This window comes from Acanthochromis polyacanthus, chromosome 21, assembly GCF_021347895.1.
Source record: "Acanthochromis polyacanthus isolate Apoly-LR-REF ecotype Palm Island chromosome 21, KAUST_Apoly_ChrSc, whole genome shotgun sequence".
Classification (NCBI taxonomy): Eukaryota; Metazoa; Chordata; class Actinopteri; family Pomacentridae; genus Acanthochromis; species Acanthochromis polyacanthus.
Genome location: NC_067133.1, coordinates 28,564,855 through 28,592,828, shown reverse-complemented (window position 1 = coordinate 28,592,828; position 27,974 = coordinate 28,564,855). Strand labels below are relative to the sequence as shown.

General features: G+C 44.3%; 1 protein-coding gene across 1 annotated transcript in view; it reads right to left on the bottom strand.

Moving 5' to 3' along the window:
* Positions 1-17: 17 nt before the first annotated feature.
* LOC110956030 (trinucleotide repeat-containing gene 6C protein-like) overlaps positions 18-27,974 on the bottom strand; it is a 69,204-nt gene continuing 41,247 nt past the window's right edge. The window contains 17 exon segments of the mRNA XM_051941042.1: positions 18-7,630; positions 8,352-8,491; positions 8,586-8,659; positions 10,653-10,871; positions 14,427-14,576; positions 15,867-16,043; positions 16,281-16,445; positions 16,533-16,773; positions 16,979-17,062; positions 18,135-18,254; positions 18,520-18,666; positions 20,151-20,369; positions 21,799-21,876; positions 22,005-22,171; positions 23,353-23,547; positions 25,117-25,194; positions 25,197-27,620. Of these exon segments, the coding sequence (XP_051797002.1) occupies positions 7,237-7,630; positions 8,352-8,491; positions 8,586-8,659; positions 10,653-10,871; positions 14,427-14,576; positions 15,867-16,043; positions 16,281-16,445; positions 16,533-16,773; positions 16,979-17,062; positions 18,135-18,254; positions 18,520-18,666; positions 20,151-20,369; positions 21,799-21,876; positions 22,005-22,171; positions 23,353-23,547; positions 25,117-25,194; positions 25,197-27,620 (5,072 nt within the window). The 3' untranslated portion in view covers positions 18-7,236.

The window sequence follows — 27,974 nt, the reverse complement described above, 5'->3', positions numbered from 1 at the left end:
GCAAAAAGGTGGACACGTTTAACAGCCAAGAAAAAAATGCTATTTTATTAATATTTGAAAGAAGCTCCATAGTTCATGAAAACATTTTGTTTCGGTGCATGTCATTGAACAATCACATTCTATGAGGAGAAAGAGATATACAGAGAAAAAAATAAAACATTACAAGCCACTGACTTCTCATTAACTCTCAGTACAGACATTTTTACTGAATATTTCAAAAAAAAAAACAACAAAAAAAGGCAAAAAAAAATAAAATAAAAGCAGCCCTGAACCCACCCTCCATAAAACAAACAAATAATAACCCCCTTGAGGGTGACAGGCTAGAATCCCACAGTGCTAAAGAGTGAGACGCTCATTGGTTTTAGGAGTACACAGCATGGCGATGTAGGTCGATCTGAATCAGGGGAAGGAAGCCGGAGGTGGGGGGTCTGAAGTGAGTCACCTCTCCACCGCCTCCCTCCACCCCCGTTTAAAAATTAAAATGAACAAACAACAACACATTGGATCCCAAAAACCCCTGCAATAAGATCAGCCGGGCTGCAAACCCAAACCCCGCCCCCCCGACACTTGTGCATAGTTTCATGATCCTTTACAACCAGCTCATGTTCAAAGGTCTGATTCTTCTATTAATAATAACCATAATAACCATAATAATAATACCCGCTGTGGGAGAGAATGAGAGGGAGAGAGAGAGAGAGAGAGACACAGAGAGAGAGAGACAGAGACAGAGACAGAGAGAGAGAGAGACAGAGAGAGAGAGAGAGACAGAGACAGAGAGAGAGAGAGACAGAGAGAGACAGAGAGAGAGAGAGAGACAGAGAGAGACAGAGAGAGAGAGACAGAGAGAGAGAGAGACAGAGAGAGAGAGACAGAGAGAGAGAGACAAAGAGAGACAGAGAGAGAGACACAGAGAGAGAGACAGAGAGAGACAGAGAGAGAGAGAGACAGACAGAGAGAGAGAGAGAGTAATGCACAATGTTCCTGATTCGTTCAGGACGGGACCTCATTAAGAAAACACAAAGATTCAAACATACAGCATTTTGCATGTTATTCACCCTCTTTTTTTCTTTTTTTTAACCCTTTTCTTTTTTAAACAAACTCATCATTGACCATTTTTAAATGTAAAGCAATTTTAATATATAGATTTATATATAAAGCACTCCATTTCTCATTTAAAGTCCATTATTTGGTTATTACGTAACTGCTACGGATTTAGAAACAAAATTTCTCTTCTTCTGAAATCCATAACTTTCAGTGCTTAGAATTGTTTCTTTTAAGTCATCCTTTTTTTGTTATTTTTCTTGTTTTTAACTCATCATAAAAATGTACATTAAAATGGCGTGGAGTCGGTACTCTGGAACCTTCCTGAGACAAGATCCACTTTTTCGTGTGTGTGCAAGAGAGTGAGCAATTATGTCTTTTTTTCTTTTTTTGTTTGTTTGTTTTTATATAAAGGAAAAATAGATATAATCAACATAAAACATACAGAAGGTTAAACAGAACGAGACAACACTGTTCGATCCCAGAGTTCTGAAAGTAGCACGAGAATAAATCTTCATTCGGTGAAGCGTTTGTGTTGCACTTTTCTTTTTTTTCTCAAAAATGGAAGCATTTGTCCTGTTTTTTTTTTGTTTTTCCAACATTCCTTCCTTTGTTTCGCTGAAATTTTTTCGAACTCTAGAAAAAAACTAAGTGTTTGTAAACTGTCAGTGGCCTTGCATTAAAACAGATGAGTGAAAACAGAACGAAAAGCTAACAAACCAAAAAGAAAAAATAAAGGTAGGCACCTCTGAATGAGCCCTAGAAGCCAAGGCTCGGTCTGATGTCTTGTCCTTCGCTCTCCGTTGCTCAGATTTAGGAGAGCTGAAGTCCTTCTACCCCAATCTATGGCCACAGGTCTGCAAAATACTTTTTTTTTTTTTTTGCATTTTTTATACATATGTGATTTTTTTTTCACTTTTTCTTCGTTTTTTTTTTTTAGGTTTATAGTCTGAAAAATGGTGCAATACTCAATTATGATCCATACTTTCTTGGATTATTCCACAATGAAAGCCACTAAGGTAGATAAACATTACAGTTTTAAAAACACACTTATTTTTAGTCCTTGAGTAAACATTTACACGTGAACTGTCCCCGTCTCCCCTCAGTACTTGTATCATGTTGTTCGTTTAGCTGGATGAGGGGTGAGGCGACACTCAGTGCAACGCTAGAGGCTAGTAACAATTAACATCAGAATATAGTTTTGACAAGCAAAAAAAAGAAAAAGAAAAATCAACAACCAAAGTATACTGAACTGAAAAGAGAAACACGAGGCGGATCATTGCTCCGCTGTAATCACGAGCTCTCACACGGATTTCACCTCACATTCATTCGTACAGTACAAGCAGCCTTGTGCAAACACTCAAATACAACAGATGTAAAATTTTGCCTTTATATCGATCTTTGTTTTCAACAACATTTCAAATTTTTATTCACTCTGAACCGACGCTATCAAAAAATCTCTGAAGTGTATGAATGAGACAAAAACCACTACAAAAAGTGTTCACATTACATTATTGGCGCTTCTTTTGATTCAAGTATTTGTTTTCATTATTTCGTATTACTCTGATATGTTTATGATCTCGTCTTCTGGGGAATAGAATGTCGGATACACAGGGTAAGGGCTGAAGCCGGGGCAGGGGGGGGCGTAGGCTAAGTGGAAAACAGAGAGATCCAGCCACGTACACACAGCACAGCCATCATGTAGGCGTGGCTGTGCAGCGCATACGAACTAGCATGTGCATATTCAACCCAGGCCTTTTGTTTTTAAAAGAGAGATTTGCTAATTCAACTCTTTTCGGGGTCCCTGCCCCAGACCCTTGTCTGATCCATGATTGAGAAGCAGATTTGAATTCAGCTCCAGTTGCCTTTCAGTCCATGTGACTTACAAAAAGGAGAACTCAAAGGGAGAGGGTCTGATTTCCAACACTAGACAGGTAGATAAGAGTGCAGACGTGGGTGTGGGAGGGTCCGGTCCGACCTCGGTCCCGGTCGCCCGTTCCTCCCACTCGGTTCACCCCCCCCACTTCACCACCAGTTCCTTGATTCAAGTCCAGTGTGGAGTAAATGCAGGTTTTCAGGAACAATCACAGACAGACAGCACAGGCAATAGTGATTGTTTGTGTTGAACGAGCCTGAAGCGACTCTGGAAGAGGGCGACTCCCCTACGCTTAAGACTTGGTACCGAAATGAGGCGTGTCCCTGTTTCAGCCGATACGTCGGGCCGCTGCTCCGACCCCAGAGCCAGATGTGCAGAAATGACCTCTGGATGTATCTACACTACCGTTCAAAGGTTTGGGCCACTAGTTGAGTGTAGGACCCATAAACAGGAGGTTCCCTGATGCAGCGGCCTGGGTTCAAATCCAGCTCAGGGCCTTTGCTGCAGGTCTTCCTCCCATTCTTCTCCCTACTGTTCCTGTCTGCCTCTCAATTAACTTGTCAAAAACGGCCAGAAATTAACCCGAACTTCAGGCAATTCCATGTTTTCCATGAAAACTCCCACATTTATCCATGTGCTAACATAACTGTACAAGGGTTTTCTAATCATCAATGAGCCTTTCAGCACCATTAGCTAACACAATGTAGCATTAGAACACAGGAGTGATGGTTGCTGGAAATGTTCCTCTGTACCCCTATGGAGATATTCCATTAAACATCAGCCGTTTCCAGCTACAATAGTCATTTACCACATTAACTATGTCTACACTGGATTTATGGTTAATTTCATGTCATCTTTCAAAAACAGGGACATTTCTACGTGACCCTCCACCTTAGAACGGCAGTGTACATATCTGTACTGGCTGGTGCGACCTTCGGGTTGGGGGTCCGACGTGAACCTCCAGGATCCAGCTTCCCCTCATCAGGGTGAGAAGGTGGCAGCTTGCAGAGAAACAGAACATCTCAGCCTCGGAGTGCACAGCTGAAACAGACTTTTTTTTTGTAGTTTCTAGTTTTTGCAAAAACCTTGATGATAAAGAAAAGATAATGTTTTTGGTTTTTAAAGAGATGTACCCGATGTGACCCATAAACAGTGCACAGACACATACAGGGACCTCCCCTCCTCCTACTGCAGCCTCGTCTACGTCCTCCAGCCCCCCCGGTGGCCAAACACCAGCACCACTCGTCCGTCCTGCCCTCCTACAGCCGGAGCCCTGCAGCGGTAAGAAAGACTCCTGGTGCTAAAGATAAATGAGGAAGGTGGAAGTAGATATCTGTAAATCAGTTGGCACAAGACTGAAGACCGCTTGCCAACAACTAGTGTCATCTCATAGCTCCGTCCACGCCGCTTAAAGACGGGCTCCTTCAGTGTCCCCCTGCACGTTTTCCAGGTGAGGTTTGGAGAGAAGCTGCCTGGTCGTAAAGGTCGAGAGATAAGTGAAGGTTGGCAGATGTCGGGGGATGGCTGTGAACGAACACCTCCTCGTCTTTGCATAGAAATGGAAGGCTGTTGTCAGTTGAGGTGGTTCTAAGTTTAACTGAGTGCTCCCAGAGTTAAAGCACCAGCGTGAGTGAGTAGACCCCAGGATGGACGGGGTGGGGGGGCGCTGGCTCACTATCCTGGACTACGCTTCACCCACGGACGCGTACCTCGTCACCACACACTGGTTTTTGCCTCGGAGGCCGTGGGAGGGGCAGGAGAGAAGCTGAACACTGCATAAAGACCGATATTTAAAAAGCCATGAAATCGTCATCATCAGAAACAATCATGAAGTATATCATCAATGATAACAGCAACAACATCTCACAACAACAAAAATAATAAAAAAAAATAAAAATGCACACTGGCAATTCCATAAGTAAAATCCAAGAGAGAGAAAAAACAAAACACATCAAACAACTCCATCTCTGGCTAAAGTGATCCTTGCAGGAGAGAGAGTGGAAGTGGAGGTTTGCTGAGGACTGGCGTAGCAGTAGTAGGTTTAATACAGGTGGGCCAGTTCTGAAAGAGCTGCTCAAGAGGAGGGAGGAAGAGGAGGGAGGAAGAGGAGGGAAGCCAGTCTGTGGGGATCCGCAGGGAGGCAGCGAGCGACGGGGGAGGAAGGGAAGGAGAGGGGAGGGATGAGGGCTGCTGCAGCACGGCACTCTGCAGCAGGCAGGCACTCAGTGGCCACACTATCACACAGGTTGGCAGGGCCTCCAACAGAACCAGGACAGAAGAGACGGCGGTCCTCCCTGCTGGACCCAGTAGAACACGTCGAGCGTTTCCAGACACCAAGGCTAAAGAAGTTGCAATGTAACAGTGATATTTACTTTGATATCAGAGGGTGAGGATGAGGTGCTTTTTGGGGGTCCTTCCCAGCCACACCCATCGTCAGCTCAGTTCTTTGTACTTTCCCTTCACTTTGCTACCGTGTTTGACATCCTTTCTGGTCCCGCTGACTTGAGGGAAGAAGGATTCCAAAAACAAAACAACAACAACAAAAATTCACATCCATGTTAAGTTAAAAAATAAGTATATAGAGAAGCCACTTAGCAGATTGCTTTTTTTTTGTCTTTGTTTTTTCAGTTTTTATTCGCCAGTGTTGCTTCTCCTCTCTTCTATTCGTTGGCATTGAGGGTAAATAAGTGCTATCATCGACCGCTCGCTCATTTTTACTACCGCTGCAAATGTGGGCAAAAAGGAGGAAAAAAAAAAGTCATCTGGTCTTCTGGGCTCCTCTCGTTTTGGTTTGATGCCTTCTCCCCAATCTCTCTCACACACACACACACACACACACACACACACACACACACACACACACACACACACACACACACACACACACACACACACACACACACACACACACACACACACACACACACACACAAGTCCCTCCCTCTCCCTAAAACCAGTCTGGGAGTGGAGAGCAGGCCGGCTGAAGAAGAAGTGCTTTGTGTCCTTGTGTCTCGGACAGAAGATGGTTGAGGACCAGCTTTGCTACTCTCCTGAGTTCACACACTCTTTACGGGTGAGGAGGGGGAGAAGAAGGGGAGAAAGTAGTGGCAGTTTTTCTTTCTTTTTTTTTATTTGAAATGGTGGGAGGGGGCAGATAAAGTTTTTGCAGTTCCTTACAGTCTCCTCTCAGGCCGTGGCAGGGCGGCTCGGACGGTAGAGTCTGTGGCTTATATTGCACGTCGCTTTGTAATGCAGGTGTTTTGCAGGTGGAGTGGGCGCCGCTGGGGGGAGGGGGGAGGCGAGGGGAGGAGGCGGGTGAGGGGGGCACGACTTGAGGTTTTCCACAACATCAGTGAGAGGGTCTGAACTGCGAGTCGCCCCGCAGTGAGCTGAGGTGCATCGAAGTGTTTGTGTTTACAGTTCCGTAGTTAGAGCAGCGGTTGGCTGTCCGTCCTTCACCGTACATGCGACCGCCGCCACCCGACCCCTCCGCCACGTAAGACTGACACACACGTTTGAATAATATCATTTCTTAGCTTTGTTTGCAATGGTTCAAGAAAAAAAACACACTACAAAAATAAATGGCTTGAACAAGGCGAACAGAGTTGCATCATTCCCTTTGAGCGTCGCGTGGGGAACTCGATCTGCTTGCAAAAAAAATGCACTGACGTTGTGAGCTGTGGTCGCTTCTGTTGAGCCGCAGCAGCATGTACTCTCCACTCAGGTTTCACTGGCTCAGAAATAAGGGTGTGCAAGTGTCCGTATGCTTCTTCACCAAGTACAGAGTGAGTGAGGATAGCAGGGCAGGAAATAGTTTAAGGCTAACATTAGTGCTGAGAGAAACAAATGTCGAGTCTGGACCAGCTGAACGTTCAACAACCGCTCTGATTGAAGGGTTTTACTTTGGGAATGATGCCTTTTTCATGGATCTCTGAGGTGCAGTATGATTGCCTCAAAAGGCAGTGAGGGACTACGCCGGTCTAAAGACGGCAGCTCGTCACTGTGTCAGTTTGACTAAAGTATGCTCCACACGGCGACTTTCAAAAGTTCGTCTCTGTACAAAGTTGAATGAAAGACTTCCTCCTGCGTCTACACGAGGAAAAACTGAACACTGTGACCAAAATCTCTCACTGAGAGTCACAAAAGAACTGCAACTGAAATGTGGTTAAAAACAAAAGGAGCGGAGGAGGTCAAGGACGAGCAGCGAAGATGTGGCCTCGTCCTCCTCCCGTCTCTCCTTTTCACCTTTACGCCCACGCTGATTATCTCCACATTGATTTGCAAGGTTTTTGCTCCTGTTGCTGTGTATTTAGCCTCTCCTACATGGACTCTCCGCTCAGCAGGTCCCCAGGCAGCAGTGTATTGATTGGGGTGGGGCTCCCCATCACCCGGCCCTCCTCTCCGCTCGGGGGTCCCCACAGGCTTGAATACTGCTGAACGCCGCCCCAGAGCAGCTCTCCGCCCGTCTTCGTTCCCGCTGCTCCCAGGCCGCTGCTACTGCTGCTGCCGGCGCCGTTGTTGTTGTTCCAGTGGGGCGAGTGGCCGATGGGATGAGAGGCTCCGGTCCCGGTCCCGCCCATCCTCGTCTGATTGGTGCCCGGGGTGGCCTGCCAGCTGGTCGTCCCGCCCAGCGTCTGGCCCTGTGCAAAGAAGCGGTTCACTTCCTCTTCCCCGGCAAACTCGGCCAGGATGGTGGTGTTCCCGAGCACACACCTGGGCAGAAACGGGAGAAAAAAAGCACAGATTAGAGGGTGAATCCTGAAAATCAACCCAGTCAGATGCTTTGAAACAAGCTAATTGGTCAAATCCAACCATTTAGGAAAGATGCACACTCTGTTATGCAGGAGGTCAATGACCATCATTTTATATCATCTCCTTCATTCTATTTACTAAATCAGACACTGGATGATCTTTTTGATAGAGACATGAGGTCCTTGTTAGCAGTTCTTTTATTTCTTGCTAAAACATGGATATTATTGTGGTTCCTACAGATGATCTGTGTTTATCACAGACTTCAGCTGGAAACACTGACTTATGATGTGAATCAGAAATCTGAAGACTTCTGGAGAGTCTGGATGCACACTTTACTACAAAAGCTTTAAGTTTGCCTTTCTGAGCTTTAACTTCTAACTGCTCCACTTTAACTGTTTCCTCATAGGGCTGCTGTATATTCATTTTTGGTGGGTGGTTTTATATGTGTATAGAATAGAATAGGTAACAAACTGCAGTGCTTAGTGTTAATGTGGCTTTTTTTAGGGTGGTTTATTTGATCTGTGTGTGTTAACTGTAAATGTTCTCTAAAATAATAAAAAGTGGTTATGTTCAATTATAGATTATAAAGGCAAAACACTAAGATATTAGTCCATGATGTCGTGTTTTCAAAAAAAAAAAAAAAAACGGAAAAAAAGAAGAAAGGAGCGGGTAACGGGCGTACATGTGCAGGGACTTCTGAGCCTTGGCAGCTTCGTCCTTGGAGCTGTAGCGCACCACGGCGTTTCCCTGCGTCAGGTTGAGGTGGAATGTGATGAGAGGGCCGTGCTGCATGCACAGTGTACGCAGAGTGGAACCGTCAATCTGGAACACAAAGCCAGAACCCGCTTTACTGCAGCTGCACACACAGCTGAAAGGATGGGAGGACAGGCTGAAGCAGCAGACTGTAAAACGGTACCTGTGGAGTGAGGTTCCTCAGAACCAGCCAGCTACTGGTCCTGGTGGAGCTGTCCGTACTCCAGGTGGTACCTGCTGTGAAGCAGAGAGAAGGGCGTATATGCAGAGCTCCACTGAAACCAAAATCGGTTACTTCAGCCGTATGGGTGGTGTCGCTTTCTACCACGGAAAATAGTAAAACCACCGAATGTCAGTTGACATGTTCAACCACAACAAAAGCTGCTTAAGGTTCCTGCCTACAGTTGTTCTCCACATCAAAGTGCTTCTCATTGAGTTCACAAACTCACAGAAACAGTAACCTTTATATTACCGTTCAAAAGTTTGGGGCCATACAGATAATTTCATGTTTTCCATAAAAACTACACTTTTATTCATGTGCTAACATAACTGTACAAGGATTTTCTAACCATCAATGAGCCTTTCAGCACCATTAGCTAACACAATGTAGCATTAGAGCACAGGAGTGATGGTTGCTGGAAATGTTCCTCTGTACCCCTATGGAGATATTCCATTAAATATCAGCTGTTCACAGCTAAAATAGTCATTTACCACATTAACAATGTCTACACTGGATTTATCATTCATTTAATGTTAGCTTCATTTAAAAAAAAAAAAAACTGCCTGTGTCCCCAAAGTGACCACAAACTTTTGAACGATAGTTTTTATGCAGTTTATCTCAGGCGTAAACTAACCGTGACATCACCCGTTGGTTTCAACGGTGAGAAAATGAAGCCCGGATTTTGCTACTTCCTGGTCGCCGTTTTGGATTTTTTGGAGCCAGTGACGTAAAAAGCATCATCACACAGACTGGACTGGAGAGCAACTAGGGGCAGGATTGGCTGAGGACTCTCTTATCCCGCCCACGTTTTACCGCAGAGGCTTCTGTTGCTGTCTATCAAGTATAGCCACGCCCCCTGGCTCCGCCAACTTTAACGATTTATTTAAAATTCAGTATTGATTTATTTTAAGATCGGCCACCTGATCTCTCATTTTGACCATGAAAACTAACGGGAAAAAAATCCTGAGCTGTAGAACATCAGTCTATCAAATTTTATTTTTTCCAAAAATGAATTGGGGTCTATGGAGAAAAAGCTTTTTGGAGCCAACCCTAGCGGACGGCGTGATATTGCAAGTTTTTGACACTTCCGGATGGGCTTCAATTCTGGAGCCAGATGCTACGTCCATTATAGATACAGTCTATGGTTTATCTTCAGGGTGAACCGTCTGTAAACAGCCTGAACAATGTGGTAATATGTGTGATATTGTCATATACTCTGTGTTTTCTCTTTGTTTTTTGAGAACACATGAGTAATTTGAGCTTACTTACGTGTCTCGCAGCCCCCTAACCTACCTTACTTTCTAAGTGACCCCAAACTTCTGAACGGTACACGAATTAAAGTCGCTCTAAATGAGTTAAAGTTGCTTTAAATGATCTAAAGTTGTCCTATATTATTTAAAGTTGCTCAATATTCGTTAAAGCTGCTCTATATCAGTGAAAGCTGTTCTAAATGAGTTAAAGCTGCTCTATATTAGTTAAAGTTGACCTACACTATCATTCAAAAGTTTGGGTCACCCAGACAAAAAAATCCATTTTCAAGCTTCGTCTCTTATATTCTATGTCTCAAGTAATTTGCCTTTTGGAACGTTTATCTGCAATAAAGTGACGCTAACATTAGCTTTTACGTCATGTACCTTCGTGTGTTGGCTTCCAATTGTCAGCATAAACTTTCAAATGTAATTGCAGGAATGTTCAATCTAATTACTGACTGCTAAAAGAAATCCATCTCATTTAACTGTCTTCACTAATCCAGTAGCTGTTGTCAGCAGTAAAACCCTTTACATCCAGAATATATGGCACATAGTGGGATTTCAACAGAAATGAAAAACTCAGAGCATATCATAAAGACTGCTGATGAAGCTTAGTCAGGTTTTTCTATTAACACTACAGTACTTGGCTGCGTTTTTCTGGATCACCAATGTGCCAAAACTCATTAGAAGCATCTGAAGGATGCTAATCGCTAGCTGTGGACTACAGCATGCTACCGAAGCTTTTCCGCTGCGACGCTACCTGTGGTGTAAGAGCTGCTCCAGCCTTGGGCCAGACCCAGAGAGTTGCCCCCCCAGGTGGAGGAAGGCTTTGTGTTGGTGAGGCCCGGTGGGGGGCGGGATGGAGCCGTGGTGCTGCTCCGAGGGCCCTGAGGGACCTTCCAGAGCTCGTGGGACAGGGAGGCCTGGCTGTGAGAAATGGGACCCGGAGACCAAGTGGACTTCATCTCTGACAGTTTACCTGGATGGATGAACAACAGGAAGGTTGGTCTGCAGAACCAGCCGGCCCAACGACAGACGCTCCCACAGGAGGGAGCCAAATAGAGAAAATGTCGTCTTTTACTGGATAACTGATAGCAGTCTACGAGTTTTAGCTCAGGGCTGTCAAACTCATCTTAGTTCAGGTCCACATTCAGCCCAGTTTAATCTCAATCAGGTCAGACCAGTAAAATAAACATAATAACCTATAAATAACCACAATTCCTAATCTTTCCTTTGTTTTAGTGCAAAAAGTACATTCTGAAAATGTTCACGTTTGAGGAATTATCTTTTTACAAAACATCATGAACAGCCTGAGATTTCTTTAGAAAAATAAGTTTCATCAACATTCAGCCTCAGTTTATCATTTACACATTACAACTTAAAGATCACAGAGCGTCTACAAAGGAACACAACATTTAGTCAGTTATCAGGAACTGAACAATCAAGTTTTTTACTTTAAGATCAAAACAACTGGCCAAGATCTAGAAATGATTTTAAATGTACATTCATTTCCTGTGCAGTGATCCTGAGCACCACAAAATACAAACTAAAGCGGGAAAGAAAAAATGTTCAGTTATTCCCCTGCCTGCTAAATGTTTTAAATTTACAGATAAAAATTGCATAAAATCGTAGCAGTGCAGTGGACAAATTCAAAGTCAATGGAAATGAATGAAATAATAAATGAAAAGTTTCAGTTAATGTCGTCTTTGTAATTTCTACGTGTTGGAAAGTCATCCGCAGGTCGTATGTTTGACACCCCTGTTTAAACCAAACTTTAACAAACCATATTTCAAGGTTCTAATAATCACTGAACAGCTTACAAAAATATATCTTTGCGGAAATGAGATCTTGTGTATTGGTACATTCCTCTATTTAATAACAGCAGCAGCAGTTACACACGTGGACAAAATTGTTGGTACCCCTCAGTTAAAGAAGGAAAAACCCACAATTCTCACTGAAATTACTTGAAACTCACAAAAGTAACAATAAATAAAAATTTATTGAAAATTAAATAATCAAAAACAGCCATTACTTTTGAATTGTTGATTAACATAATTTTAAAAAAAAACAAACTAATGAAACAGGCCTGGACAAAAATGATGGTACCTCTATAAAAGATTGAAAACTATTTGACCAGAGTGACATGATTAACTCAGGTGTGTCATTTAATTGACATCACAGGTGTTTCCAAATTCATAATCAGTCAGTCTGCCTATTTAAAGGGAGACAAGTAGTCACCCTGCTGTTTGGTGAAAAGGTGTGTATCACACTGAACATGGACAACAGAAAGCGAAGGAGAGAATTGTCCCAGGACATCCGAAAAAAATTATAGACAAACATCTTAAAGGTAAAGGCTATAAGACCATCTCTAAACAGCTTGAAGTTCCTGTGACAACAGTGGCTCATATTATTCAGAAGTTCAAGACCCACGGGACAGTAGCCAACCTCCCTGGACGTTGCCGCGAGAGGAAAATTGATGACAAATTGAAGAGACGGATCGTTGGAATTGTATCCAAAGAGCCCAGAGCAACCTCCAAAGAAATTAAAGGTGAACTCCAAGGCCAAGGTACATCAGTGTCAGATCGCACCATTCGTCGTTGTTTGAGCCAAAGTGGACTTCATGGGAGACGACCAAGGAGGACACCACTGCTGAAAAAAAACTAATAAAAAAGCGAGTCTGGAATTTGCAAAAATGCATGTTGACAATCCACAAAGCTTCTGGGAGAATGTCCTTTGGACAGATGAGACCAAACTGGAGCTTTTTGGTAAGGCACATCAACTCTATGTTCATAGACTCAAAAACCAAGCATACGAAGAAAAGAACACTGTCCCTACGGTGAAACATGGAGGAGGCTCAGTAATGTTTTGGGGCTGCTTTGCTGCATCTGGCACAGGGTGTCTTGAAAGTGTGCAAGGTACGATGAAATCTGAAGACTATCAAGGCATTCTGGAGAGAAATGTGCTGCCTCGTGTCAGAAAGCTTGGTCTCAGTCGCAGGTCATGGGTCTTCCAACAGGACAACGATCCAAAACACACAGCCAAAAACACCCAAGAATGGCTGAGAGAAAAGCGTTGGACTATTCTAAAGTGGCCTTCTATGAGCCCAGATCTGAATCCCATTGAACATATGTGGAAGGAGCTGAAACATGCCATTTGGAGAAGACACCCATCAAACCTGAGACAACTGGAGCTGTTTGCTCATGAGGAGTGGGCCAAAATACCTGTTGACAGCTGCAGAACGCTCATTGACAAATACAGAAATCGTTTAATTGCAGTGATTGCCTCAAAAGGTTGTGCAACAAAATATTAAGTTATGGGTACCATCATTTTTGTCCAGCCCTATTTCATTAGTTTGTTTTTTAAAATAATTATGTTAATCAACAATTCAAAAGTGATGGCTGATTTTGATTATTTAATTTTCAATAAATTTTTATTTATTGTTACTTTTGTGAGTTTCAAGTGATTTCAGTGAGAATTGTGGGTTTTTCCTTCTTTAACTGAGGGGTACCAACAATTTTGTCCACGTGTGTAATTCACCCAAAAACGTCTTTTAACTGGCTGGCTTTCATGCACATTTCTCTGTGGGGCACAGATCTTTCCCCACACTGTGAGATTAAATGTAAGATTCAAGTCTGAGAGACAGAAAACAAAGAAATTTTACTTCACTCAAACACACCAGTCACTGTTAATCAGAGGAGTACAACACGATACACCCTCCTCCACTTTCTAAGGCAAACACAAGGAGACACACCGACACCACAGGGGAAATATGCACTGCATGGCTACAGAGTGGACAGGAGGAGCTCAGACGGAGGTCGTATTCAGTCAGGAGCAGAGACTGGAATGAAACAGAGAGATGAGTCTCTCCAGTCAACGACTGAGGCTCTGGGTGTTACAGCAACAGGAGGGAAGGAGAAAGCTGTTTGCAGTGATTCAGCCGCTGTAATGTGGGAGGGAAGGTTACGGATAAACCATGTACCTGCATCGTCCAGCTCCGGGGACGAAAGACTGAACGAGCTAGTGTAGGCACTGACTGGCCAATCAGTGGAGGGAGGCAGAGCCTCGTTCTGAGATGAAGTGGGAGAGGAGCCTAAGCCGATGCCAGCGACACAAACAGACACAAACAAATAAGAAAAAAGTAGCAGAGAGAAAATGGAATAAAGGAAAAACATGACAAATGATGATAGTAAGTTCATTAGGAAGAGAAAACTAAGAACCAGCAAACGACAATGATCAAAGTTAAAGTAGGAAAATGAAGAACAAAAGAATAAGAAGCAGGTTTTCTGGTGGCAGCAGCTGCACATACGCTCACACTAGTTCAGTACGTCTGTAACACGTGGGGACTCTGCTGGATATTTCTTTATAAAATCATGGGATTATCTCCAAAATGTCTGCTTTGATTTACTGTGTTTTGCCTCTACGACGTGGATTTGTATGAAAAAAAAACAGTACACAAAAACAGAGCATCTTAATAAAAAAAGTCATTTAAGACAACTTCCCCACAGGGCAGCTCTCAGCCGGACCCCGTTCTCACCTCCACTCCTGTCCCGGAGCAGGTAGCGGTTGACATCTTGGATGTTGGTGTTGATGGTGGGTCCGCTGGGGACGCTGCCGGGGGTCACGTTGGGGTCAGTCTCAGGGTCGATATTCTGGAGGCCCTTCCAGGGAACACCAGGGCAAAACTCTATATGGAGAAAAATAATGAAATTAAACTGATTAACCACAAAAAAAATCTAAAATCTGTAAGTGAACTGTCATGTTTAATGATGAAGTGACAACTATGACGATGTTACACAGCTTAAAGAGGCTAATTGCTTCATATATTTAAATCTTATTACAGTCATTTACAGTGCTCTCCCTCGTTAAGATGTGCTGAAAGCCTTAAAATAAATTACATTTTTATTGCAGAAGCATACTCTCACACTGAAAATTGTTGAAAAATGTATTATATGAGAAGATTAAGTGCTGTTTTGTTGGCAAAGGTGGCTGTAAAAAGTCCCAAAATCAGGGGTGCTAATAAATGTGGCAAACATGGTTTGATGTAAAAGAATTATTTCTTAATGTGTGACTTTTTTTCCCCACTGAATAAATGCACTTGAATTAAAGGTTGGATTTTCCTCTTTTTTCATTGTGGTCCTACATTATTTAGAAAAAAAAAATGAATTTATTAGAAGCCAAAGAACACATCTGAACCAGGAGGACGCTGTACCTTTGCTAAATATTTACGGTTATGTTTTGCCATTGAAGATATCAATAATACATCATTCATCTTGGTGAAAGGTTTTACCCAGAGAAGAATACAGCTGAAGTAACTAGAAAAGCACTCAGAGAGCGCAGTCCTCCTCCAAGGCTGTTCATTCAGCCGTACGGCAGTATCAGAAATGCAGCATTTGTTTATTAGTTACTGATGATCAGAAATCACAGCAGCATAGAATGTGTCCATTTAATACAAATGAACCCACAAACACAATGACCTTGCTCTGAGCACAGCCGTGTGTTCTGCATGTGTACATTATGTACGGATACCGAATCATGTGACCTAAATATGTAGCGGACGGCGGGAATTGATGGGAGGAAACACCCCCACAGTTTAATCAGTTGTTCCTTGTATCATTTTCGACAGATAAGTCCTGATAAGTGGATTTGTTGTCATGGTTACAGTGATGCTGTGCCGCTATCACGCACTGCTACATAAATCTTTAACAAATCCGTGGTTCCAGTCTATAAGCTGCATCACTGCCAAAATCTAATCACTTGGTCCTTGTGTCATTTCTGACCTTCACTGAAAATTTCTTTCAAATCCATTAATTCGTTTTTGAGTGATGTTGCTGACAGACAGACGGACGGACAGACGGACAAACCGACGCCGATCGTCACATAACTCTGCGTTCCTTGGCGGAGTAATTATTGCACCAGTAGCTGACAGCATGATCAACCAGATGAAGTAAAACAGCTGACAATGCAGTGAGCCAACCTGGAGGCCAGTTGATATTGGTCCCGTTGGCCATCTTGTCACTGCTGCTCTTGCCCTGACCCCAGCTGTCAGGGGGCACCAGGGGGCTGGTAGGAGACTCTGAGCTGGACATCAGGTTGTAGGGGCTGTACGAGTCGTCCAGCTGAGGGGGTTTACCAGGAGGGCCGAGGTTGGCACCTGAGAGAATGAAAATGAAACTAAATTTTAGGGTTGGTGTACATAAAACCTGGGAACTGTAACAATGACAGACACAATCTATAGGATAAACCTGCTTCCATTCAAATCAGTCTTCTGCAGGTTGAGCACAGATTTCTGGTCTAAACAAACGATAATGTCTTTGTAATTATACCACTTTGAATCAGATATAAAATGTTCTTCAGCAGTAATTAGCCAGAGTTCATCTTCTCGTCTCACCATGCTTGCCCAGATTGGGCTCCAGAGGAGAGGAGTTTCCAGAGAGGCTTTCGATGGAGTTTGGGTGCGTCCACTGTGACAGGCGCGACTGGGGCTGGGGGGGTTCCTTCATAGATAACCCTCCCACCTCCATGCAGTTTACATTCATGTTTGGATTCAGTCCAGCTGGAGACACAGAGAGAAGTTACTACACCATCCTGGCAAAGATTATTTCACAGTTATGTAGCTGAGAGCAGAGCTGAGGCGACTCACAGAGAGAGTAGGGGCTGTAGGTGTTGGGAGATGACTGCGGCTCTTTGGTCTGCAGGTCAGGGAGGCCTGGAGCCTGGGGGTGACCTGGAAATGAATCCAGGGAGGATTTGGCCCCTCCAGGATGCAGGCCTGAGTGGGAAGGGGGCGGCTGCTGTTGCTGCTGCTTTATCAGCAGGGCCTGGGCCAGCTGACGCTGGTGCTGTTGGATCTGCTGCTGCATGTTATTGATTGTACGTGCGACCTGTGACAAACCACAATGGAGACATATTTAGCATCTATTAGGGTCGTGTGACATAAATGAAGTTTTCTACCTTTATTTTATTTATTGAGGTCACACTACTATTATTTACAGATGGAAAAATACAGAAGATTTTGTGGTTTTCATGGATCAGATGAAGGAATAACAGGAAAAAAAAGAGAAAAGGAAGCTTAAGAATGAACCTTACTTGCTGCTCTTGTTGTCGAATGGGGCCAGAAACATTGCGCTGCGCCTGCAACATCTGCTGTTGAATTTGTAAACGCTGGTACGCCTGTGCAGCAAAAAGGATTTCACTGTCAAACGACGTGTCCACAAACCCAGTTATAATATCTCTAATGATTTAAACAGCGTGTAATAAAACTCAACTCCTTTGGCTTCCGCAGGTTCGTGGCACATTTCAAATCGATATGGAAGCTGTTTTGGAGCTGCTGTAGTACTGTTATCTACTATTGTATTTATGGAAAAGGCCAAAAACATTCTGAAGACAGTAATTTTTATGGTACTACACTGAAGGATTCATCTAATATATTTCATTAAAACGGTTTAATTTACATGTATTTAACTCTTAGATGCATCAGTGGCTCAAAAACAACCCGGTGAGGTTGTTCATAATAACTCTGTAATGAAAAGGTTTTATCACTTCATATTCTAGGTATTCCTCACAAAATTTGTTCTTGATATCATTCCATTTCAATTTTTAAGTTACCTTTTATACTTTTACAGAAATTGCAATATTTGTATTACTACCCCAAGCCTTTTACCACTGCTAATGTCATACAAGAGGCGATGAAGTGCACAAACTTGGAGGAAAAGCGTGAAAAAATGTCAACAAACTGGATGCTGACATTCTTCTGTTTGTGTTCTGTGTAATATTCGTCTTTTTCAGTTATCAAAGAAGTTCAGAATCTGATGGATTGAAAAATAAACATATTTCAAACTTGAAATCATTCTTGTGTGGACAAATATATAATACAAACAATAATACAAATGATTATTCTGAACCAAGATGACAAAAAAACGGTATAAAAACACATCCACTCTTATAATGGGTCAGTGAGTGTAGGGTCCAACCACTGGAGCATCTAAGGGTTAAACATGATTCCTGAGAATGCATTAGAGTAGCACAAATCAGTAACTGTTGCACAAGACCAAATATGAAGCACCTTGATGGTGCAAATGAGTCATTTTTGTGCAAAATTTGTTAAAACTCAAAGCACTAAGTAGCTCCTCCTTAACAAAACAATCTTCATTTTGTAAGCCAGTGATAAATCTGATTCTTCTGTGGGTCATTTTGGAATTCAAACTGATAATAACAGAGCAGACGAGGATGAGCAGACACTCACCAGTTGCAGCTGGTAGAGTTGATTCAGAAGGGTCATATGTTGAGGGTTTATTGGTGAGGTTAAAAGTGCAGGATTCAGACCAATGTTTTTTGCTGCAAACTGTAAGAGCTGTGCTTGAACCTGCGGGGAAACAACAAACACACAATGCTATAAAACAGTTTGAAGGTCTGCAGGCTTCTTGTCTCCCTTCCATTAAACAGAAGCATGCATTAGAATTTCAGACATATAAACTGATCCATGATGAATGAGAAACAGAGAGTGGAGACGTGTTTAAAGACTGAACATAAAATATTCATCCATGCACACATTAAAACACTTTGCCTGATAATGTGTTGACATATTAATCTGTCTAATTAATCTATCTATATGCAGTATTGGAGTGTACCTGAGGGGAGAGAAACTGAGGCACTTGAGCACGTAGACTAGGCTGAGAGGAGCTGAGAGGCGGCACTGGCGGCTGAGGAGGCGGCTGCGGCTGCTGCATGGCCCGGGCTTGTGCTGCTCCACCACCGCCAAACATTCCACTCTGCATCTGCAACACAAACACAGAGTCAAACACATGCGGAGCCTTCACATTTTTGCTCCTCCAAGGCTGTTCATTCCCCCATACAGCATCAGAAATGCAGCATTTGTTTATTAGTTACTGATGATCAGAAATCACAGCAACATAGAATGTGTCCATTTAATATAAATGTACCCACAAACACAATGACCTTGTGCTGAGCACAGGCATGTGTTCTGCATGTGTATGTTATGTATAGATACCAGATCACGTGACCTAAATATATAGAAGGTGGCGGGAATTGATGGGACTCAGAAACACCTCCACAATTTAATCAGTTGTTCCTTGAATAATTTCCTATGGATAAGTCCTGATAAGTCCTCAGTGGTGGATCTGTGATCATCACTTGGTCCTTGTTTCATTTCTGACTTTCCCTGAAAAATTTATCCAAATCCGTTTTTGAGTAATGTTGCTAACAGACAGACAGACAGACAGACCAGTGCTGATTGTCACATAACTCTGCCGCTTTCCTTGGCAGAGAAATAAAATCTTTAGGATATGAGCCTTATGGGCTCGACACACGGGAGGCGACAACAGTCGCGCTCCATTCATTTTCTATGGCTGTTGTGCGACGAGACGAACATCGCTTTCCCCCTCCCAACAACGCGACGGCGACATTCGTGCATGTGAAATTTCGCACGCGTTCACGTAGACGTGCACCCGCTGGTTTGCAATGCGATACAAGAAAGTTGAAAAATGTTCAACTTTTGTCGCTGTCGCCTGGAGCTTCAACCAATCAGAGAAGGTTTCACTCACTGACCAATGCTGGCATCACCATGGTGAGAAGTTTGGAAAAAAGTTCTGGGCTAAGGCAAAAGTAGGCCTGGAATTTTTCTGGATCTTTTCTGAGATCTGGCATCAAATGGTGGTATTCTCCGTGCTCTTTCCTAGTTTTCAATATGGCATGGACCCAGGGTCGTTTCTTTCTTTTTTAAGCCAATGTCAAGAGTAAAATTTCGGCTAAATCAAGCAATATCTTCTGGCTCATCATCTTTATGCTTTTCTGTCATGAAACGCTTTGAAAACGTAAAAAATCCCTCCAATTTCACAGCCAATCAGAAGTGAGGGAGACAAACGATCTGTGCTTTTGCACAGCGTGCCGTGTGTCGACTGCTGCTGCAAAGTATCGCGCACCGTGTGTTGAATCTATCTCCTGTTGCGATGACTTTCACATTTCCCCCTCAACTGTTGCTCCCCGTGTGTCGAGCCCATTAGTAGGAAATACAAGTGATAGAACAGCAGACAGCTAAAACATTACATCTAATGTTTATCGGTCATCAGCCTTTCTTGATGAATCGGTGTCAGTATCGACCCTAGAAAACCCATATGGGTCGATCCCTTGGAATAAAAGTCGGTGACTTGTTCTAACTTCCAGACAACAACACGTGGATAGACATTAACTTGGAGCCTCTGTCCATTCAGTACGTCTACAGATTAACTAACGGATGACTCACCTTATCCATGAAGGGCAAGCGAGGATCCGCTGAAGGGTCTTTGGAAAGAAGTGGAGGCCGAGGGCAGCTCATGGGCTTGTTGATGAGCCCGTTGTTGTAGTCGTGGCCGGATATCCCCATCCCACGCTTGTCCAGCTCTGTCTTTTTCTCCAGCAGGGCACTCATGGCCTGATCCAGGTTCATGTTGTTGCTCTTCAAAGCCTCCTCTGCTGGATCCCTCTGGAATTCAATCAGGAAGCATCAGCAACGCGAGAACAGATCAACGGAAACAGACAGAGATACTTCAGTCATCCCCTTAAGGTATAATGTAGCTTATATATGTTACATTTAAGAAAAATAAGAAAACTAATGTGCAAAATAACAGGTATAGTAATTGTGCGGGTACAAGAAATAAGGTGCTGGTATTTAATGAGAAAAAAGAGCATTGAAAAGTCTAAATAGAGCAGAAAATGGCAGAAAAAATGGCCTTTTATGACTAATTCTACATATACAGTTTAGCCTGAGGTACATTTGGGATACTACTACACCACAATCACTATTACAGCCACAACTAATGATTATTTTCATCATCAATAAATTCTGTTGTGCATTTAAATTCAGACTTTGATCTCTAAAAAATGTCCATCAATGCTAGCCTAGCCACACTCGACCCATGTTTCTGACGGCACAAGGGTCTAGGCACGCTCGACAGGGAGGGAGGCGGGCTAAAAGGTTGTCTATCAAATCCCTCTGCAGCAATTGGGTAGGTATACAACCAATCGACGCAACGAATAGGCTGACGTAGTTCCTAGAGCGCCGGATTGTGGCTAAGTCCCATTAGCTTCCCAACCAGCGGAGCCAACTGGTATATTAAGGATTTCCATATCCCGTCGGCATAAGTCCAAATACGTCTTTCTTCTCAATGAAACACTTCAGTGCCGTCCTTTGTTTATCTTTCAAGTTGAATTTTAGCTTCAAATCTTTAAGGGCAGTGGCCAAAGCCGAGTCAAAAGATAACTGTTTATTGTGCGCCGGTTGTTTCTGTCAGAATCGTCGCGCCTCTGTCGTCACTTAGTTACGCCCGCCTTCTGACTCTACACTTCATGGTGATTGGTCCGGCCAGTTTTAGGAGAATCCAGCCTCGAGCCTTATGGAGGGTAACTAGACCCACCCTGGCAGAGAATTAAATTCGTTGCCGTGGGTTGTCTAGCGCGGCGAGGCTACATCAATGCCTCATTTTGCCAAAAACCAGAGACTGTTCCAAATAAAACTGGCAATAAATGTATTATAGATGTTACATTTAAGAAAAACAAGAAAACTAATGTGCAAAATAACAGGCAGATAGAAGAAGCTGGTAGAAGAAATAAGGTGCAAAATTGTGCTGGTATTTAATGATAAAAAAGAGTATTGAAAAGTGTAAATACAGGAGAAAATGGCAGAATGTGATCAGAAAAAATGTCCTTTCACAACTAACTATTATTATTATTTTATATTATATTATTACTTTCATCATCAATAAATTTTGTTGTGCATTTCAATTAATATTTTGATATTAATTTGCACCAGAGGCTGCTTCAAATAAAACTGGCAGCAAATTAGAAAACTATGTTGAAAGATATAAAATAAACAAACATTACATTTTCTCACAACTAATGCCAGTTAAACTCACAGGGAAGCCCATGTCTGTCAGCTGTTTGATGAGACGATTCATGATCCAGGTGTCCTCCTGCTTCCCCGGGACCTTCCCCTGCAGGAGATGATGACAGGAAGTGATTATTATCCCGACTCTTCGTATTAATTTACTTTAATATGAAGCCGTAGCATCAACCAAACAGGTGAGGGATTGTTTGATTCGTAAGTAGCCACATTTCACACCTTTTGCGGGCCTTTCTTGGATGCGTTGCCCCAGGAGTTGCAGGAAGAGTTGCTCTCCTGGGAGGCAGTGCTGTTCCACATGTCTCCCTCCTCTGCATCCCACTGACCACCCGACAGGCTCAGATCCTCACCTCCACCTCCCCATCCGTCTTGCATAGGTTTGGGGGCTGCGAGACACACAAGTTAGGACAAATTACTCACGTGTTCTCAAAAAACAAAGAAAAAACACAGAGAATATGACAATATCACACATATTACCACTTTGTTCGGGCTGTTTAATGTGTTGATACGGTTCATCCTGTATATAAACTGCATAGAAACTACCATTTAAAAGTTTGGGGTCACTTAGAAATGTCCTCATTTCTGAAAGAAAAGCATTTTTTCCAATGAAGATAACATTAAATGAATGATAAATCCAGTGTAAACATTGTTAATGTTGTAAATAACTATTCTAGCTGTAAACGACTGATTTTTAATGGAATATCTCCATAGGGGTACAGAGGAACATTTCCAGCAACCATCACTCCTGTGTTCTAATGCTACATTGTGTTAGCTAATGCTGTTGAACGGCTCATTGATGATTAGAAAACCCTTGTGCAGTTATGTTAGCACATGGATAAAAGTGTGAGTTTTCATGGAAAACAAGGAATTGTCTGGATGACCCCAAACTTTTGAAAATTAGTGTATATCTCATAGCATTAGTACTGTTTACACTGTTCATACAGTTTATACAGCTCATACCACTATTTATCTATTATATATTGTAAACAAATCTACACCTTATTTATTAGTGTATTCATAGCACTGTTTATTCTGTATGTACCATAATGTAAATAATGCATTTTACTGCCTCTTTTGCACTTCTGGTTAGATGCTACACTGCATTTTGGTGTCTCGTACTCAATCCAATAACAGCAAAGTTGAATCTAATCAAAAGCATTAAGTTCGAGCATTTTAAGACAATTTGTTTTATGACATGCAGCATTTTTCTTCAACAGTTCCTTCTGCCAGACTTGAACGCGTTGTGCTAAATGTGTTGCCTGGTAAGGAAAATAAAACTGAGGAGATCGAAGTGTGGCACAATAAGTAACCGAATACATGAATTAAATAAAAAACAGTATGATATTGCAAACACCACAGTAACCTGACTACTCTAAAATAATGCAGCCACTAGGGGTCAGTGTAGAGTTATGTGTAAAACCTGCCAGTGCTCTTCAGTCCCTTATGCCATATTGATGTCCTTGACTTGACTCATCAGCAGAGCATTCCTGAACTTCACTCACGAACGCGGCACGATCGTTCCTCAAAGGTTTGCACAGCGTTAGGTACGCAGGATGAAGCTACTCACCAGGTTTGCAAGGTGCAGACGTCATTGCTGGGTTGCCCCTTCCATAGTTGTCCGGGTTGTTTTCTCCCCATCCCCCACAGCTCCCGCTAGGTTTGCCCCAGGCAGACGTCCCATTATCCACGCTGACCGGAGACGGTGCAGGTTCCCCCCAGGAGCTCTCTGATTTTGTGTGGGAGCTGGGCAGCTCTCCCCAACCTGGACAACACAGGAGGACAGCAGCCTGTCAGAAACACTCCACTGCACATAAAGCAGCAAAAAAACAAGCTGCAGAGGCAATTAAAATGCAGCTTTTTGTCTCATTTCATTCTGTATTTGGATATTTTCATGTACTATACTAACAGACACAACTTGTCGTATTTTTTTAGCTGATAAATGTTTGCATCTGCACAAAAATATCACAACACCCAAGAAAAGCCAAACATTAACCACATTTTGGAAATTTACAATCCGATCTTGAGGCTGTCAATTGTGGTCTATGTTAGTATAATTATGTGCTAATATAAGAGTTAATAATTCAAGAATAAATCATCTCGATCCTTATCTCACCACAGCTCGTTCTTCTTTTCGCCTTGTTTTTCATTGCTATGTGTTACTTTGCTTAAATGTACATTTTCTGTGCACAGATAGAGTCACACAAAATCTAACACGTATTTTTGTGTCCTACATGTTCAAAAATTTAGATTCAAGTTTCAATTCTCTTTTTTCATCTTGTATTTGTTGACACAGACATAAGAGAGCCTCTGGTGGTCACCATCACCCCGTTTATCCTCCTGCTTTGGAGTGCAAAGTGCCAGCCATGCAGGGAGGCAGAAACCTGGACTTGGCTTAGCAGGACGGTAGATGGAGGGAGGAGATGCCCATTTAAGATTTGGCACCTCCCAGTCCTTTTTGGCACGGCAGCCACAGTGCTGTCTTTAGGCCTGCAGCAGCGCCAGGCTCAGCTTAGCTCTCCCTCCAGGGAAAGGTCAAGTCCTAAAGGCTGCTCCAAAATTATAGTTAACACTCAGCCTTCTGCTGTGACTGGACCGAGAGCTACACTGATCTGAAAAGGCATAAACTTTCTTCTTTCCTCTTCAATTTATAGATGAGTTGTTCTCATTTGTAACTACCCCACTATATGGTCGATTGCTGTCGAGTTTTATCCAACATGGAATCACCATGCAGGGTCAAGTGAGGGACAGCAGGGGGCATCTGCCTCCTCTCAGAGCAGAGGGGCTGCTCCACCTCCTCCCTTCAACTACTGACAGATGGTGGCTCCCATATAATCACACACTTCCGATCCGTCTCAAACAGTTTGTGGTGAATCAGTATTTTCACGAGGCACTTTGTAAACAGCATTCTTGTGCTTCCTTTGGGCCCCCGTGTGAGGTTGCCAGGGTTACCCGCAGAGTGGAGCCCAGTGTTGTGAAATGTGAGGAGCCTCATGGAGGGACAGGGCTGGCACTGATTTAGGCCGCTGATTAGATGTAAATCCAAAGAGTGCAAATTAGGTCAAGATTTTACCTTTAAGTGGATCAACAGCTTGGAGCTTAATGGCGTGCCGCGCTAACTACCTAACCAGCTTTCCTGTCTGACACCTTTAAACAGGGTAAAGGAAAGAGAAGAAACCTACAATTCACCCTGAGTTACATCTGATGAGAACTGAAATCAAATCACCTCTGAAATCTGAATGTTGACAGCAGTACATTGTGTGTATATTAGAAACAGAAGACTAACTTGGCTATGTGGCACCATAACACGATGCAGAACAGAGTCTCATCTTACCTTGAGCTATCAGGGGACCTCTGCTGTGAGTTGGCCCAGACTGATGTTGCACAGTAGGATCCATAGGCCCACTGGGGGGCCTGGGTTTGGGCTGTTTTGGCTATGGTTCTGTAAAGGTGCAGGCGGCCCATGATAAGGGTGATTGTGAGAGTGGGGATGGTTGTTGTTGGAACCTGGCGGATTATTGCCTCCAGTGGTGACTTTAGTCTGGGACATTCCGGGATTGTTCCTGTCCCACAGATTGACTGCCTTGCTGTAGGCACCAGGGTCACCCCAGGCGGAGGTCCCATCATCTATCTCCATCTTACGTCGGATTGAAGGAGGGGAGGGTTCCTCCCAGCCTGTAGGCTCAGCAGAGGAGTCCTGCTTCCCACCACCCCAGCCTGCACCCTGCTTCACTGAGCCTGAGCCACTCCAAGAGCCCATGCCCCCTCCTCCACTATTACCACTGGGCCCATCCTGAGGCTTCCCGCCCCAGCCCTGAGGAGGGCCACTGGAACGCTGGGGGACCGACTCTCCCCAGCCTCCATTTCCTCCAGATCCAGATATCCCAGGTCCTGAAGAAGAAGACATTCCCCAGCCTCGGGGGTTTTCCTTCCAGCCTCCTGCTTCTCCCTCCCAGCCAGGATTAGTGGGACTCTTTTTGCTCTCCTCTGGTTCTCCCCAGTCTCCTGCATTTTTGCTCCCTCCACTGTTGCCCCAGTTGTGGGATGCTTTGGGTTGCTCTCCCCAGCCCTGGGATGTTGACTTGACGTGAGAATCTTCCCACCCAGTCGACTTCTCCTCTCCCCACGACTGACCCCCATTCTTGGGTATGTTGGAGTTGGGGCCCCCTGCTGGAGGGTTCCCCCAGCCACCAGGGCCTCCTGGGGGCTTAACGTTGTTGGGCGGCTCTCCCCAACCAGAGCTGGGCTGGTTGGTAGCAGCTATGCTTCCACCCCAACCAGAAGCTCCCTGAGAACCAGGCACATCATTTTTGCTCCCAGAGTCAGTCCTCTGAGAGGGGCCCGTGTTGGAGGGCCCCTGGGCATCGCTTGGAGTAGTTGGGCTGGAGCCCCATGATTCATTGCCTGCATCATTCTTGCGTTTAGTATTGTCCATGTCCCAGGAGGTGTGCTGGCGAACGGGGGTCTGTCCCCAGCCAGTGTTGCACAGCACCCTGGGGTCCAGATCCTGGGCAGGCAGCAGAGGAGCTGGATTATCTCTGGATGAGTGGTCTCTCTGCCGGGGATGTCCTTCCATGCTGTCACTGCTCCCTTCACTAGCACCCGCTGTGCTCACAGCTCTGCCCCAAGGACTAGCCTGTGAATCCTGGGGAGGAGAGCTGGGTGCGTCCCAGCCTCCCTGGGCCTCTTCAGTGTGCTGCTTACCCCAGTCCCCACCAGACTGTTCACCCCAACCTCCAGAATTCCCTGCTCCACCTCCTCCATGGCCCCAGCCAGAGTCCCAGCCAGGTGCCTCCTTAGAAGGAGTTGCTTTTGAGTTGCCACTGTTGCCCCACACCGAGTTACCATCTTCCCCATTGACCTGTGAGCCCCCTGCTGGAGGCTGACCCATGGAACCCAAGCCTACAGGTGCACTACCCCAGCCAGGCAGGTTGCGAATAGGACTGGGGGGTTCCTGCTTATTAGTGTGATTTGGTCCATCAGTTTTAAGGTTCTGAGGTTCTGAACTGAAAGACACATTCGTGGACGGGGAGGGGTGGGGCTCTGATGCATCAGAAGCCATTATGGTACCCCAGGCGCTGCCAATCCCCGAGGAGTTGCTGTTAGTGTTGGCTCCGGTACAGGTGCTGGTCTTGGCTGGTGGGGGGCCAGGTGGATTACAGAGGTTAGGTGAAGGTTGAGGAGGTGAAATGGTGTTGGCTCCCCCTGAGCTGCCTCCCCCTGTGCCACCCCCGTCATGCCCCAACATGGGCCAGGCAGACGGGTTGGCATTAGGGTTTAGGTTCAAGTTAAAGTTGGTGGTGGAGGATGATGAAGAAGAACCCCATCCCCTGCTGCTTCCTCCTCCTCCCACTGGGCTGTCACCCTTCCCTTCACTCCCCACTGAGGACTGAGGGGTGCAATGGGAGGGTCCAGGCCCAGTGCCCCAGCTGCGATTGGTTGCAACCTGGCTAGAGAGCATGCTGGTTCCAGTATGATTGGCAGGGCTGGGCCCACTGTTGGCTTTGCTGCTAAGGTGATTGGCAGGGAAGTGGCCTGTCTGGCTATTGGCTCCCGTGGCCATACTCACTGTACTACAACTACTGCTAGTACTACTGCTGCTGCTGCTACTGGTCAAGTGACCAGGATCAGTGTCCAAAGGGCATCCTCCTGGAGGGGCCTGGCTCTGGCTGAGGGTAATGGAAGGCCAAGCCTCTGTGTCCTTCTGGTCAATGATCAGTTGATCCCAGCCACTGAGATTGGGGGCAGATGCAGCATTTGTGGCACTCCTGTTGGCTGGCAGGTGTCCCCAGAGGGGATTATCATACTGGGCTCCCTGGCCACTCTGTGGGGGCAGTTCTGTATGGGAGGACAGAAAAATAAAAAAAAAGAAAACAGGCCATGAGAATGAGCAAGAGGATGAGAGCAGAGAGGCATAACTTGCGTACGTCATCACGCCCACATAAGCTTAGTAAGGTTGAAATACCATGGCAACATGTAAGGTGTCTCCTTATGTGTACATACACTTCACAAGATGCTTTATTAATGAAAATAAGTACCACCCACACTGAAAATGCAAACAGAGGAGAGTGACTAACATGAGGGCAAAGGAAGGAAACATTCATGCACTATATATCGAAACATTTTCACAGGTCATTGTTTATATACTTTAAAACACTGTTTCAGCATCTGCACTTAAAAGTATCTGACAAA